This window comes from Dasypus novemcinctus, chromosome 13 (assembly GCF_030445035.2).
Source record: "Dasypus novemcinctus isolate mDasNov1 chromosome 13, mDasNov1.1.hap2, whole genome shotgun sequence".
Lineage (NCBI taxonomy): Eukaryota > Metazoa > Chordata > Mammalia > Cingulata > Dasypodidae > Dasypus > Dasypus novemcinctus.
In genome coordinates, this window is record NC_080685.1 from 37,938,360 (window position 1) to 37,955,227 (window position 16,868).

The following is a 16,868-nucleotide window of genomic DNA, read 5'->3' on the forward strand; positions in this document are numbered from 1 at the left end:
CAGACCCTCTGGAGGTCAAGCCAAAACCACATGATTCAAAGCTGCCACTATAAATCATATTGTTAGAATAGACTATGTGGCATGACCCAAGGCCTTCATGAAGAAAAAGATGCTCCTATTAGGCAGAAGACTCCAAGCGTTTAGAGATTACCTCCCAGGCACTGAAGGTATGCCAGACCTCTTTCTGGGCAAAGTTAATTCTTTATCACATATGATTCCAAAGGATTTTTGTGTACCATGGCAAGAAATTTGAAAAAATACCATCCTTCACTTAACCTAACAAACTTTATTTAGTTTCACTTATTTCATCTCACCTCATTTTCCAAATCTTTTCACACAATCCCCACTTCTTTATTACCTGTTACTTTCTGAGCCGTCTTTTTCCTTTGAAAGCTTCTTATGATATAGGTGATTGTTTTAGCCTCCTTAGAATCTCCTCTCTTGCCTTCTGTGACACCAAGTGATCTTACTGGCTTCCTTGACTGTGTTGTGTTTTTTTAAATGATTTTTTTAAAGGATTTATTTTATTTATTTCTCTTCCCTTCCCCCCACCCCTGCCAGTTGTCTGCTCTCTGTGTCAATTCGCTGTGTGTTCTTCTGTATTCTTGTTAGCGGCACTGGGAAACTGTGTCTCTTTTTTGTTGTGTCATCTTGCTGTGTCAGCTCTCTTGTGTGTGTGGCACCACTCCTGGGCAGCCTGTGCTTTTTTTCGTGCAGAGCGGCTTTCCTTACAGGGCGCACCCCTTTTGTGTGGGGTGCCTCTACACGGGGGGCACCCCTGCGTGGCACGGCACTCCTTGCATGCATCAGCACTGCACACTGGCCAGCTCCACATGGGTCAGGAGGCCCTGGGTTGAACCCTGGACCTCCCATGTGGTAGGTGGACTCTCTATCAGTTGAGCCAAATCTGCTTCCCATTCACTGTGTTTTAAACTCTTCTGTCTTTTACATGCGGGTATAACATTACCCTTGACCTACCTTTTTTTTCCTACCTAGTCTCAGCTTCAAAATTTGACTACAATAAAGATAATAACACTCATATTTTGGTTCTATTTTTCATTCTGAGCTGTAGTGTCCCATCTTTGGCTACTTCCTGGAAATTTTATACTTCTGTTGTCACTTCAAACTTTTTACCTAAAATAAGCTTCTTTTCACTTCTGCCTGAGTTGGAACCTGTGAGTTTACTGGTGACCCCTCATTACCCCTGTCATTAGGGTAACTACACAGTCTGGTTTTCCCACTGGTTGTCCCAGTGTAATTTACTAATAGCATCTCCTTTTATTTATTTTTTTATTTGTCACTTCCCACCCCCTCATTATTTGTACTTGCTGTGTCTGTTCATCTTCCTTATTTCTTTTAGGAAACATGGGGAACTGAACCTGGAACCTCTGACAAGGGAGGGAGGATCCTAATCAGTTCAGCCACCTCTGTTCCCTCCTTTGTTGTGTCTCTCATTATGTTTTACTTCTTATATCTCTTGTTGTGTCAGCTTGCTGTGTCTACCCATCACACCAGCTCACTGTATTCTTTAGGAGGTACTGAGAATAGAACCAAGGACCTCCCATGTGGTAGGTGGGAGCCCAATCTCTTGATCCACATCCACTTCCCATCCTTTTATGTCCTAGATAGCACAATGAATCATGAAGTTACCTACCTGTCACAATATTTTAAATGCCTATGTTCTTCATATCCTCAGTGGATTACAAACTCTAATGCATAGAAGGGCCTTAATAACTATTCATTGAAAGAATGAAGCATTGAGTAGAATTAGGAGTCTTCTGTGAAATAAGTTTATTGCAGCTAGACTTGATTAGAGTTGGTCATAAATCCACATTGGGCCTCCTTGTCTCTAAGGGGAAACGGCAACTCTCCATCCAACCTGTAACTGTTGTGAGTGAATGAGAATCCAGTTGCTTTTAATGAGTCCATGGCTAAATCTACATCCTTTAAATGCAAGAAATGTGATGATGGGGATGGGATGCTGGCTTGGAGTGGACCATATTGCTTCATCACCCTCTTGTGGCTATTGTGTGGAACTCTTCACAAAATCCTTTCTGATTATAACTATACCTCTAGGTTGGTAGTTTTATAGACCTCAACCCAGAATTCATTTGGGTTTGAGGTAGGGGGTGGACATCAGTATTTTAAAAAGCTACCCAGGTGATTCTCTTGTGTAGCTAACCTTGCGTATTTTGGTAGGTGTTGGGCCATGCTTATGTGATCAGAGGGGCCACTATCAAAATAACATTTCTGATAGATCTCCTTCTTGATAGAAAGACATATAATTAGTCTACTAAAAACTGATGGGGGTGGGAGTGACAGCGTTTCTCTAGAGTAGTGGTTCTCAACCGGGAGTGACTTTGCTCTCTCAGGGGATATTTGGCAATGTCTAGAGAAATTTTTGATGGTCACAATGTGGATGGGAGATATGACATTTTCATCTATAGGTAGAGACCAGAGTTGTTCTAAGCATCCTACAAGCACAGAATGCCCTCACAACAAAGAATTATCCAGCCCCCAAATGCCAAAAGTGCTGCTGTTGAGAATGCTGCTCCAGAGCTTCGTAAGGGGAATCTGGAGAGATTCAAGGGAGGAGATTGTCTGGTTATAACAAAAATCAAACTCTCCTTCAAAAGCCATTCTCTTCTCCACCTGGAGGGTGATTCATGATCTTTGTTAAAGAGGACACAGAGATAACCTTGACCACTCCCTAGGAAAAGGGGAACCTAACAGCTTATCAAATAAAATCAGCCCACCTTCAGCATTTTATAACTACAGCCACAGAGACACTAGGCTATGAAGCTAGTCAGTGTTTCATGCCATGCCATGTTATGAGTCCTCTAGGAAACACAAAACAAAAATGCAATTTCCTTGATGGATTGGTTGTGATTTATTCATTTCAAGGGGATAGAAACATAAACTTTAGGAGGAGAATTACCTCATTATAATTAGTGGTTTCTCGGACAGCATACACCATTTAATAGTCATGCCCCAGTTGTGTGTTAGAGTAAGCACCCTAAGAAGGCCCAGGACTATACCCAGTTGTATCGCAGAACATCAGCCCTTAAAACTGAGAAAGGGTCTGTTCTTCCAAAGTTCTCCAGAATACAAACATGCTCTGTCAGAAGAAACCAACATTAGAGAAGAACCACGGGGAATCCAGACTCTAAAGTATCAGTTTTCTTTTTAAGCCCTAGAAAAATAAAGCTGCAGCTCATCCATAGTGCTGTTTGGAGAAAACTGAAGAGCAGGAAGAGAGTACTCTGAAGAGTTTCTCTGCTTTCCCATGTGAATCCAGGCCTGGTGGTGTAGGACATATGTCAAATGGGCATTCAGGGGAGGATCTCCAGTGAGGTCTTGGGCCCATGGGTTCAGGGAATTTTGAGGGGATAGCCTCTTCTTTCCCTCTTTGTTTCTGCCCTTCCATCAGGTAGAATTCTGCCACAGGAGAGGCCCAAGTGTTGGGACCTGAGTGGCTGGACCCAATGTGAGTTGTAGTGAAGGAGTGAATGCTCATAACCTCAGCACTCACAAATCTCTGTGAACAGCTCTGTAGTTTTTGATAAGAGACAGCTCATGAACCTAAGGTTATACAAGGATGATATAATGGACACTTATAGTTTTTTTGGCTGCCCAGCATCTGAACCTCCCTTCCTATGTTTGGGGCAATTCTCTAATAAGAGGCAGGGAACACCAACCACTATAAAGCAGAAAATGCCAGATATTCCATTACAAGCCTTCCTTGGGGGTAGAACATGGACATGTGACCTAGCATTGGCCAATCAGTCCCAGCCTTTGAATTAGAAGCTAGAAATGAAAAGATGGAGGAGGGCCCCTGGAGTACTCATTTTGGTGACACGAGTACAATGGTTATATTGAGTTTTCAGGTCCAGCAGATGCAGCGAGGCAGCGGTGCCCAGTATCTAGTGCTGTGGGAGGGGCCCAGCAGCAGCATCCCTGGATTGGATTTGTGATTTGGGCTAGCCACACCCTAGTCTCCTTTTTTTTTTTGCTGATCATTTTCAAAGCATCGTTTTGTAGCACCTCCTAACAATTATTTGAAGCAGCCAATATATTTTCAATAGATTTCTTTCCTATGTAAAAAAAAAAATTCAGGATCAGTTTCTCTTGAGTGCAACCAAAGAACCCTATTACAGAAGTTAGTACCAGGAAGTGGAATGCACCCCAACAACAAAAACTAAAATGTCAAAGAATGAATAGAGCCATTAGGGTAAAAGGCAGTATGACCCTTGTTATGCAATTGTAAAATATTTGGTTATTTCTTAAAGTGTTCACTAAGGTTATACAAGAACCTACATAAAAAAAGAGGAGCTTATATTGAAAAGGATCTGTATGAAAGCAAAGAATGGGGAGAAAATTGGACTTTGCTAAAAAAAAACTTCCTGTCTGTAGCCTGCAACCTAAGGTACTAAGAGTTCAATAATTTGAAATTGTTGGGCTAAAATACCTTCATCTTCTGCTCCAAGATAAATTTAGCATGAGGAGAGGAATGAGGGAGTAGGAAGAGTCTAGAAGAGACACTGACTTTCAATACCACGTGAGGCCTTGGATCTGAAAATGGTTCAGAATCAGGTTGAGAAAATTTTAGCTGACGCTCCACATTTGTAGTTTAAGCAAGTAAACAGAGAACTAGGATTTAAAAACTCTTTGGGGAAGTGAAAAATCACCCTTGGACAAGTTCATCTGTAACACCCATCACTAAACACTTGCCACTTGTCTTTAAAACTGAATGTCATTTGCACAGATTTATACTTTCTCAGATGGTTTTCCTTCCAGTATTCAAATTTCAGAGACTCCAAAGTCATTCTGTCAGTTTATTGACACTTTAGCTTCTGGGTTTTTCAAATAAAATACTCTCTTAGTTTCTTTTATGCAATAACCTCAGAGTGCTTTACATATAATAAGGAATTCACCCTTCATTGCCCTTCCACAGAGAGAAATGGAGGCACAGAGCTTTGATCAGTTCAGTACGGTAGTCAGGATCAGCAAAATGTAAACTTTTCAGACCTTGTGGCTGGTGGTCTGGGATAAATACTAGATGTTCTGGCTTTCTGACTTTGGCCTTTATTATCCAATCCTGGCAAAGAACAAGATGCCCAGACATCTGGACTCACTGGACTCACATCATCCATTTCGTGTACCCCTCAGAGATGGAAAGCTATGGCAAGTCACTCTTTATTCCATGCGTATGTCCACCGCAGAGCAGGGTAAGTGTTCGGGAAGCCTCACGTCCTTGCCCATTTCGCAGGTGGATGTGGAAGGAACGTTACCAGGGAGTTGATCCGAGAAGGGTCCAGGTGTGCCACCGGGAACGTGGGGCCTGGGGCCAAGCTCAGTGTTTAGTCTGGTTCTTCCATTTCCTTCAGAAAGTCCCTTCACTGAGTCCAAGATGTCAGCTCTTTGGAAGAGTCACACTGGCATAGACTGTGATGGAATTTGGCTCCTGGTGGCAAAGCAGAAGTCTGTGAGCAGAGGGACCATATGCTAGATTCACAGGCTGCAGATGGAAGCAGCACTGCTTAGGACAAGGAAAAGGTCTCACGTATCGGGTGGCCCAAGGACTGGCTCAGGGTCCATCTCAGGTGGGACATGGCTGGAGGTAGAATTCAGGTCCCCAGATGCCTGTCCCGCCCTCGACAAAGACTACAGCTCCCTTTTCAGCATAAGCAGGTCATCAGGCAGGCGGGCACACCTGCCCAAAGAGAGCTGAGGTCCGCCACCAGCACCTGCTCCCTTTTTGTCCCCTTCCTAAATTTGCATTGTAAGGAACATCATTCATTTTGCTGCTAGATGTGTGGTACAATTTGGAGAAGCTGAGAGAGGTTTAAACTGTTGAATGTTAAAAAGGACTAGTGAGACCTGTAGGGGAGGGGAGAAGTGGTGCAGGTGGGAGTGGGGGAGGGGTGGTTTGATGATTGAGGGGACAGGCCTCTCAAAGAGGTGGTTTAGAGGAAAAAGGAGATAGAATAGAGGAATTTAAGTGATTTCACTGTAAAGTTTGAAATATAAGATCCTGTTCTTCCCCCAAGAAAACTTCAGTGGGTGAAAATCTATATATATTTTTAAAGCCTATGAAGTCAGATTTGTGTTTCAAATTCCCCCTTAGATAGGACAATGAACAAGATGAAGACAGGGTGCCCACCCAGGCATATCTGGGTTGTGTGTACTATAGGAGCTTTGAAGAAGAGGGATAGATGGTAGATATTTCTGTGGTCTTTTATTTTTGGTTACTTTCCTAAAAAAATTCATTATTTAGTTTAACTCAACTGGAGCCAGGATTTCAGCCCAGAATTTATTTCCATCCATTTAGTGAAAGAAAAGATTCCTGGCAGAAGTAAATTTAGTCCATGCTGATCTTGCAATGCATTTATAGTAGGCAAGTCTCATTCCGTGCCACACTATATATTCTCCTCTAGGATTAATACCTCTGCAGAGCTCCATCCCTAAATATTCTGATTAAACAGAGCTGACCAGAATGCAGGCACGAGCATTTCTATAAAGCTCACCTGGTGATTCTGTTATGCAGCTGGAGTTGAGAACTGCTGGACTCAAGCTGTGATTCTGAAAGTTAAGTGTGCATCAGAATCACCTCTGATGTGTTTTTTAAAATGTGTAAGTTTCTAGGTACTATTCCTAGATATTCTGATTAACAAAATCCTGGAAGGAAGGTGCCAGGAATCTCTATTTTTCAGAATGCCATCCAATTCTGATATGGTCCTTGGACAATTTCCAGTGAAACAAGCAAGAGTAGGGAGCGAGCTGTGACCCTATGTGAACAGATGGAGCGGGTGGTTTCACAGAAGCACTTCGCCCAAGGCCAAGATGCTCCTTGCTGCCTGCAAGCTGTGGCCTACCGTCCCCATTCAGAACTCTTCAATCTGTTTTATGCAGCTCTACAGAGATGCTTCCCATTCCCCTCCTCCACCCATCCCCTCTCTACAGAGAAGAGGGACAGTAAGATTCCTCACCTGGACAGACGCTGGGACAGATGCTGGCACAGATGCTGGGACAGATGCTGGGGCAGATGCTGGGGCAGATGCTTGGCCTGGGTCTGTGGCAGAAACGTAGATGGTGGTGCAGGGGTCCTGAGCTGACAGGGTGTCAGTTTTATTCTCAAGAGGCTACAAAAGAATCAAAGAAAGCAGATTAACTGAGCAGAGAGCTCTGTCCCATCAGTTCTGCCCTGGGAGAAGCACGAATTCAAAAGGCATTGAAATAGAAAGGTCATGTGGTCCAATCTTCTTCCCAGGTGGGAACTCTCCCCCCAGCATCCATGGAACACAATTCTCCAGGCTTTGCTTCGTCTTCCCTAATGACATCTGGCAGCCCATGACCTCGAAAGGCAGCCTCATTCATTTTAAGCATTTCCCAGCTGTTTTAAAGGCTGTCCTCATCCTGAACCAAAATTGGTGCAACTCTTACGAGGGCAGCTGAGGGGGTGGGATCTCCATAGTATTTAGTGTGTCTCGCTCATATCACTCTGCTACAGCAGAATTCCTTCCATCCCTGTACTGATGTTCTTCCCTTTCTCACTCTAACATGGATCTTGTAACTTCTTTCTCCTTCCTAACTATTGAACTTAATAATAGCACATACATAAGTATGTTAACATTCACGAAGTTCTTCACACATTTTCTTATTTGCCTCACAAGGACTCTATATGTCAAATACTATTGTTACTCACATTTTACAGATGAAATAGCTAAAGCTCTAAAATCTTGGGTACTTTCCTAATGAATACATGTAAGAAGTATCAAAGCCAAGAGTCCCCCTAAGGCATTTTGACTTAAATTGCATGCTTTCTCCATCATACTCTTCTTTGGTTGCTCTAATTTATGATGATTTATCCTTTACTTAAGTTCCTCAGGAATTTAAAGTCTAATTCATGCATTATGGCACTTACTTATATCCTACATTTGAAATATTCTGCTATGTTTACTTGTCATTTCTCCAAACAGACTGTAAATTTCTATAGAGAGAAATAGCCTATCTTCCATTGCATTCCCCACAGTACAGTGTTGTGTACAAAAAAACAACAACTTTCAGTTGACATTTGTTGACATGACTGAATGAACTCAAATACATAATACTAGGACAGAATCACTGCAGGGGTAAACTGAGACCACATCCCAAGATGATGGAGATGGCATAACTCATGTCAGGGAGTCATCATTTCAACACACTTTAGGACTGCTGGTAAAGGATAATGCTTCTTTCTACTTTCTCTGGATACAGAGTAAGAATCAAAACTATAGAACATGTGCTTTGTTGGGAGAGCACTTGGAATCTTGTCATCTGATAGAAGGTTTAAGGAACCAGAAAAGTTTGCTGGAGAAAAAAAGACTCAAGGTGGGGTGTAATCTTTCTTCATATATTTGATGAATTGCCATGTAAAAAAGGAATTAAATTTGTTCTGTAGAGTCCTTCAGTTCAAACCAAACTGGACTTTCATAGAAATGATTTGGGTTAACAAAAGGAAGATCTTTCTAATAGTAAAAGGCCCTCAAATATGGAATGAATTGTCCTGGAACGCAATCAGTTCCTCACCCCTGGAAGTACTCCACAACGTGCTTTTCACACTTTAATGTGTAAATGAATTACCTGGGGACATTGCTAAAAGGTAGGTTCTATTTCAGAAGATCTGGTATGGGGCCTGAAACCCCCCAGTTCTAATAAGATTCCAGGCGATACTAATGCTATATGTCCACAGACCAGACTTTAGTAAAAAGGGGCTAGCCAAAACTTTGAAAGTATTGTTGGAGAAGATAACTCAAGCAGTAGCTGGTGGTTCAAAAAGATGATTTTTCAATATCCCATACAATTCTTGGATACTCTATTTTCGGGAAAATTTTAATTTAAGGAAGAATTTCTGGCAACATTGAAAAGGATGAGGAGACTCTGCCAGCAGTTTATAAAAGATGCAACTCTTCCCTGCCTGTGTTCTTTCTTGAGAAGACTTAAGTATGATCTGACTCGAAATAGGGGGAGGAGGAAATAACTTTTCCTTTTAATATTTAGTTAAGAGGCTTTAAAGAGGAGAAAAGAGAGACTAAAGAATATCATCTATAGTCCTATCAACACAACATGGCTAGCATGTGGTTATATTTCCATTCAGGTTTTTTATCCAGGTCTACATTAAAAAAAAAATAATTGTAAACATTTAATCCACTTTGGTATCTTGTTGTTTTCATTTAGGGCCACTGATTTGTACAACTCTAGGGAGCATCATGTACAAGCAACTCAAGGGACATTAGTCTCACATATTCTTTGTGAATGGTGCTCCTTTGGAACTGTGCAAGACAGACAGTCTGACAAGACCTAGAAGACTTCCCTAGCAGATAGTAAACATTTACTAAATATTTTTCCATGTTATTATTATCTTTATGATGATGTTGTATAGAAAAAAAAGGAGATGGTAATTTTTGAATAATGGTCTATGCTGTTACAGACTTTAATAGTACTATTACATAGGCACTGATAATAAGAAAAAAAGTAAATGGGAAGGATGTGGGTCAGTCTAAGTGCATATCGATGCATAAAACAATAATGCCTTGCATGATGAAAATAAACAAGAAATTTAAATACTGACAAAAGGGCACATACATCGGGAGGATTTAAGTGGAGTCAAAGTATAATTGGGCCCTGGCACTGTCCAGGAAGAGAGGAATATTAGACTTTGATAAGACAAGGATGTTTTTCATAATTTCTGGGGTAACCACGAAAAGAATAGAAAACATTAACTAGTACCCTAATGGAGAAGAAAATGGAATAATGAAAATACAATTTAAAAAATCCTTCAAAGAAATTCTAGGCCCAGTTAGTTTTGTCAATGAATTCTGTCAAATACTTAAGGGGAGAAATAACATCCAGCCTTCCCCAACACTTCCAGAGAATAAAAAAGTAGAAATATGCCTTCTTATGGGTTGAATTGTGGCCTTATTCAGAATAAGGGCCTTTGCACAAGTAATTAAGGCAAAGATCTTGAGATGAGATCATCCTTCCAAGGACAAGGGTCCTTATAAAAGAGAGAAAAGGTGAAGACACATAGACATGCCAAGGATTGCCTGGAGCCACAGAAGCTGGAAGAGGCAACTAAGGATTCTCCCCTAGAGACTTCAGAGAGGACATAGCCCTGTTGATACCTTGATTTTGGACTTCTGGCCTCCAGGATGGTGAGGGAATAAATTTCTGTTGTTTTAAACCACCAAGTTTGTGGTAATTTTTACAGCAGTCCTAAGAAACTAATACACATTCCAACTCACTTTGTGAAGTTAGCATAATCTTGATACCAAAACCTCACAGGTGCATTATAAGTAAGAAAAATTATAGGTCAATTTTATTCAGAAACATAAATAAAATTTAAAAAACAGCAAAATATTAGCAAATAAAATACAGAAATATTTTAAAGGGCCAGAATAAATTGCATCTATTCTAGGAATGCAAAATTAGTTTAACTTGGTAAGTTAATGTAATTTGATATAGTAGCAGATAAATGAGGGAAAAAATCATAAGATTATCTCAAAAGATGCAGAAAGAGTGCTGATAAAATCAAACATCAATTCATGGTTAAAAATATCTTAGCAAATCAGGGATAAAAGGGAAAATTCTTAAAGGCAGCTAGAAATAGTCTTCAGTGAATATCATACTTAATGGTGAGATACTGAAAGACTTCCTTTTAAGTGCATGTTGGTAGGAACTGGAATGTGGGATGAGAAGGGGAAAAAGATGCTGGATATATGTAGAATGTTTAATAAAGTCAAATGTAAAATACGTGGTAACATTATATGAATGTAGCAAACACTTGATTTATGGATGTGATTGTGGCTGAAACAAGTTGTCTAGAGAGATTAATGTTAGTTGGAAGATAGCTACAGAATAATATTGGGAATGTATAACAATTTTGGAAGTAGATGAGAATTGTTCTACTACAGGGTGTTAAAATGTGGTGATATATGGGAAAAATATAACTAATGTAATTTATGGACTACAGTTAACAACAACATTGTCATGTTTTTGTAGCAAAAACAAAGTTCTAATTCTAAGTGTAAAAAAAGCATATGGAATTTGGTTTTGTGGGATATAAATACAATTGAGCATTTTTTTCTCTTCTTTTTTTTCATTAATAAGGAGACCTTGATTTTGCCATTTAACTAATTTGTGTTCATCTGTGTATCATTCTGAACACTAGAAGAATAACACTAGAAGAATAACAGTTGGACTTAGATGAGATAAACATGCCTGAAGAGAAACTTTTTAGGAGTAATGTTTCCATAACTTGTTGAGCTGCCTTTTTCTGTTCTTTTATTTTTGTGGATTTGGAAGAAAGTTGTTAATTTTTTAAAAAGAGTTTGGAACCATATAAGGATGCCACTATAACCAGTTCTACTCACCATTGTGAGAGATGTACCAGCCAGTACTAAAGGGCAAGAAAAAGGAAGAGAAGATCTGTGGCTTGGAAATGAAAAAACTAAAACTGTAATTTTTCACAGATGATAAATTGTGTACAGTGAAAATCCAAATAATCTGTAGATACATGACAAGAATTTATAAATGAGTTTAGCAATGTTGCTGATACAAGGTCCCTTTACAAAAAATAATTATATTTCTATCTGTCAAGAATAAACAGAAACTAGACATTTTTGAAAGATAATATTGAAAATAGTATCCCAAAATATCAAATACAAAGTAATAAATTATGAAGGATGCATAAGTCCTCTTATGCAGAAAACATCATTTAGAGAAATTAAAGGTCTAAATAAAGTAAGGGATATACCATTTTTGTGAATTAAAAGACTTAATACTATAAAGAGGTATATTTTCCTTAAACTGATCTACAGAGTCAATGCAGTCCCAATTAAAATCTCAGTAGGATTTTTTTTTGGGGGGAGGTTGTTAACCTGATTCTAAAACATGTATGAAAATGCAAAGGGCAAAGGACCAAGAATGTCCAAGAACTCCTGAAGAACAATAACAAGGTAGGAAGGCTTGCCTTAACAAATATAAAAAATTATGATAAAGCTATAATCAAGACAGTATGGTACTGGTACAGGGATAAACAAACATACCTATGAAGTAGAGGTGAGAACCTCATAATAGATCCACACAAATATGAATCTTTGATTTATGATGAAGGTGATGTGGCAATGGGGAAAGGACAATCTTTTCAATAAGTGGTCAATAGGATATCCAGATGGAAAAAAATGAAACTGAGCCTCTTAGACCATACCCCCAGAAACCTTTACAGGCATATAACATTTATAAATGTGAAAGAGAAACCATACAGCTTTTAGAAGATAGGAGAATATTTTCATTACCTTGGAATAAGAAAAAAATTCTCAAGTAGAATACAAAAATGCTAACTATAAAGAAGATATTAATAAATTATTCCACATTAAAATTAAGACCTTCTTTTTATCAAAAGGTACCATTAAGAAATTGCAAAGGAAAGCTACAGAAAAAGTGAAGGTATTTGATGCATATATAACTGCCAAAGGCCTCAGACCCAAAATATATAAAGTTCCTACTAATCCATTAACTAAAGCCTGAAACTCAAAGGAAAATGAGCAAGAGATTTAACAGGCATTTTAAAAAGAGGATATTAATATGGCCAAAAAATATACAGGAAGTTGTTCAACTTCCTTAATAATTAGAGAGATGCAAAAATAAAACTATAATAGCACACATCCAACAGAATGGCTCAAATTAGAAAGAATGATAACATTGAGTTTTGATGAGAATGTGGCACAAATGGAACTCTCATGATGATGATAGAAAAGTAAATTGGTACACCCACTTTAGAAAATAGTTTGGCCTTATCTAGTCAACTTGAGGATATGCTTACTTTATGACACAGCAATTCTACTTCTAGGTATATACCCAACAAAAATACGTGCGCATATCCACCAAGAGACATGCATATAAATGGTTATGGTTGAAATTTTCATAACAGTCCCAAACTGGAAATAACCTAAATGCCCATCAATAGTCAACTGGATACGTACATTGTGGTGTATTCACATATTGATATTCTAAAAAACAATGAAAATAAGAGCCCTAGGCTTAAACTTAGATAGGTGGGAATCTCATAAAGATAATGTTGAGCAAAAGAAAACAGATACAAGAGGAAAAATACTGAAGGATTCCATTTTTATTAAGTTCAAAAAGAAAGAAAACTAAACTACATTTTTATAAATTAGGATAGTAGTTATCTTTGGGATGAGGTGAGGTATTGGTGATTGGGAAGAAGCACAAGGAGGTCTTCTGGAAGTGCTAACAATGTTCTGTTCCTTGATCTAGGTGGTTGTTTTATGGTATTGGAAGACCCAATGCAAAAAGATGAAATTTCTCCTTAAATAGATCTATAGATTCAATGCAATCCTAATAAGATTTTTTCTTTTTCTGGAACTTGATAAGTTGATCTGTTTCTAAAGTATATATGAAAATGCAAAGAGTCAGGAATATGTCAAAACTCTTGAAAAGAAACAAAAAGGGAATACTTACCAAATATAAATATGTACACTTAGGGATAATTCATTGAACTGTCATTTATGTTTTGTACAATTTTTGTACATCATATTTCTTAACAAAAAAAAAGGGAGTGCTAGCAGGATAGAGTAGACAGTGATGGCACCGTGGTAAAAATAAACCTAGTTTCCTATTAAAATAGCCTTTGCATGAATTCAAAGTTATCTAATTCTGTATCCAAGTGTTCCTAGTTTCTAGAAAGCCAATTAAGTAATATAGGCCCTATAGTCTTTAAATATTCAGAAAGAATGTACACTGAATGTGTATTCAAAGTTTCATCCAGATGGAATGTGGGCGATATGTCAATTTCAAGCTTACCTGGAGGATAGGTGATATGTTAATTCAAGTTTACCTGAAATGTGGGGGATATGTTAATTTAAAACCTATCTGGTACTCAGACAAACACTTAAAATTCTAAGAAACTAACAAAGAAAGGTTCTTTTTTCATAAAAGCACCGTTTGACTCCCAGCTCCTACATCCACTCTATAAAAGGAACCCAGAAATCCTATTCAGGCCTCGGCTTTTTAGACAGGAGTCCCCGGGCCTGGCCGGTCATAATATAATTTTTCCTTCTTAAGAATATTCCTGAGTCCTGGCCTTCAATACGCGATCATTGAATCTCTCTGCTTCCACAACATTATACGTGTAAATGCATCTTGGGGTGGGGGTGGAGGAATGGAAGAAGGTGCTCTTGGGACTCTCATATATCTAAATGGAGCTTAGTTCTCAGTCACTGCAATGGACTGTGCCATAATCTCTCCAAGGCACAGGGCGGGGGATGGCACAGTCAAAAGAAGACCTCTGCCCAAAAGTCCATCTCCAGATCATCAGAAATGGATTTATTGTTATCTGAGGCAATTTTCCAAAGTACTTATCAAAGCTGACTTTACCTTCACATATTTTACTTGAAATTGTTTCCCCAGACTCTCGGAATGGCCGGATTCTGCCTTTATATCACTTAGAGTTGTTTCATGTCCAAAAAGTTACAATATCTTCCTCTCTAACCACAATCGTCTGTTTATGTCTAGCATATCTAGCATATCTGTTCTGCAGTTTCACCATGCCACCAGTTTTTTTCTGTCTTTAAGCCCAGCAGTCACTCTATCAGCCTACATACTGTCTTCCATCTCGTCGGTCACTCACTAGCCAGAATTCTCAAGATCCTCCTTCTTTGCTTTTAGGTACTTTCCAAACTCCTAGACTCCAATCAGGCCAACCGTGTCACACAATAGCCTTTCCAACCCTTTCCTCTCTCCTCAAGCTTGAGCCATTTTCAAGAGGAGAGAATTTGGCAGTGTGGAACATCAGACTCCTAGAATGCCAGGGCTGGAGGGGGTTTTATACATGCGTCATGTGTTTTTAGGTTCCTAATTTTTCATTGTTACTATGAAGGAGCAGAAGATTATACAGTATTTGCCATTTTTTCAAATAATAAATAGTCTTATCTGATACTGAAGTTTAGTGTCTCCTCCAGGAGAGCTCTTGTTCTTGATTTCTGGTTCCTTATTTTCCTTCACTCGAGAACTCATGCAGAGCCACAGATCCTATGGGGAGCATGACAAGTCCACCCCAGATTTTAAAAAAAGCTATAGGACTTACCCCTGATTTCTGGACTTGGGCGTAGATTGTAAAGCTTTTGGCTTCCACTGTTGGCTGTAATTGGTCTGTTTCACCTGGGGAAAAGAAACCATAGTGGTTGTCTTCCTCTGATCCCCAGTATGGATCTTTGCTCAGGTCTAACTTGTCTCCACTCCTTGTTGCTTACCCACCTTCCCCAAGAGCACCAGTTTGTGCTCATAGGGATAAAGCACTGAGTCTCACCCCCTGCACAGTTTCTATATGGCAGGTTATTGGTCTCTCTGGACCTATTTCCCTATCTGTGAAATGGAATTTCATGAAATGAGATATCACTTGTAAAGTTCTCAGAACAGTGCTTGGCACATAGTACATACCCAATATGTGTTCAGTGTTATTCTCATTTGTGCTGTATTCAATTATTTTAATCTCCATTGTTTGATGTGCCTATCTGGTCTTCTAATATGAGATTCTCATAATTCTCTGAGGCAGGGAGAGTTACTTCTGCCTCTTTTGTATTCTTTAGCAGCTAGCACTTTGCTCACAGCGTTCTCACTTTATTGTTTCTGTGAGACTTAGGGGGAAGGCAGGAGAGTGTGGAGGAGGGATGATCGACCTGAGGCTATCTGTATAGCAAAACTACAATGTCATTCTATTGCTCACCATCTGGAAATTTTGCTCAGCACCTAGGATTTCTGGAAATTAATAAATTGCAGAACATTTACTTTTATTTTTTAGCCAGTTTAAAAAAAAAAAAAGGTTTTCTTTTTAAATTATAGAACAACTCCAAGCAGGAGAATCACATCCATCAACCATGTGGGATCTAAGCCCCCTCATGATATAGAGGTAGAGTGGACATCACCATCCCAGGGTCCACAGGATCAAGGAATAAAATATGGATTAGAGTGAACTTATTGGTATTCTACTGTGGAACTACTGTGAGTAGTAATGGAAGAAATTGTAGCATTGATGTGGAGAAAGTGACCTCGATAGTTGCTGAGGGCAGGGAGAGGGAAGAAGACATGTGATGTGGGGGCATTTTCAGGACTTGGAGTTGTCCTAAATGATATTCAAGGACAGATGCTGGACATTATATATCCTACCATAACCCACTGAATATACTGGGGGAGAGTATAAACTACAATGTAAACTATAATCCATGCGGTGCAGCAGTGCTCCAAAATGCATTCACCAAATGTAATGAATGTGCCACAATGATGAAAAAGGTTGTCGATGTGGGAGAAGTGGAGGTGGGGGTGGGGGGTGAGATATGTGGGAATCTCTTATATTTTTTAAGGTAACACTTTTTGTGATCTATGTATCTTCAAAAAAAAACAATAAAAAAGTGGAAAAATTATAGAAGTAATTCATTCTCATTATAAAAATTAAAATTTTAAAGAAGTATATAAAGTTCCCCTTTAACCAACCCAATCCCATTCTCAGAAGTAACTATTTTTATCAGGTCTGTGCAACTGAACTTCCTGCAATGATGGAAATGTATCTGCACCATCTAATACAGTAGCCACAAGCCACAGGTTGCTACTGAGCACTTGAAATGTAGCTAATTCAACTGAGAAACTCAATTTTAAATTTTATTTAATTCTAATTAATTTAATTTAAATAGCCATGTATGGCGAGTGGGTATCACAATTTTGGACATTTGCTGTATTTACACTTTTTTTTTTTACACAAATGGTGTCATTCTATACACTTTTCTCTCTAACTTGATATCTTTACTTAAAATACA

General features: G+C 39.0%; 2 protein-coding genes across 3 annotated transcripts in view; both read right to left on the bottom strand.

Annotated features, from left to right (window-relative positions):
* LOC101428943 (intelectin-2) overlaps window positions 1-16,868 on the bottom strand; it is a 399,980-nt gene that overhangs the window by 29,738 nt on the left and 353,374 nt on the right. The window lies entirely within an intron of this gene.
* Window positions 2,872-16,868, bottom strand: part of SLAMF1 (signaling lymphocytic activation molecule family member 1) — a 39,723-nt gene continuing 25,726 nt past the window's right edge. For both annotated transcript variants that reach the window (XM_004448395.4, XM_004448393.4), the window contains 3 exons: window positions 15,146-15,219; window positions 6,990-7,142; window positions 2,872-5,464 (listed from right to left, as the gene is read on the bottom strand). In XM_004448395.4, coding sequence (XP_004448452.1) covers window positions 5,414-5,464; window positions 6,990-7,142; window positions 15,146-15,219 — 278 coding nt within the window. In that variant the 3' untranslated portion in view covers window positions 2,872-5,413. The remainder of the gene's footprint in view (window positions 5,465-6,989; window positions 7,143-15,145; window positions 15,220-16,868) is intronic.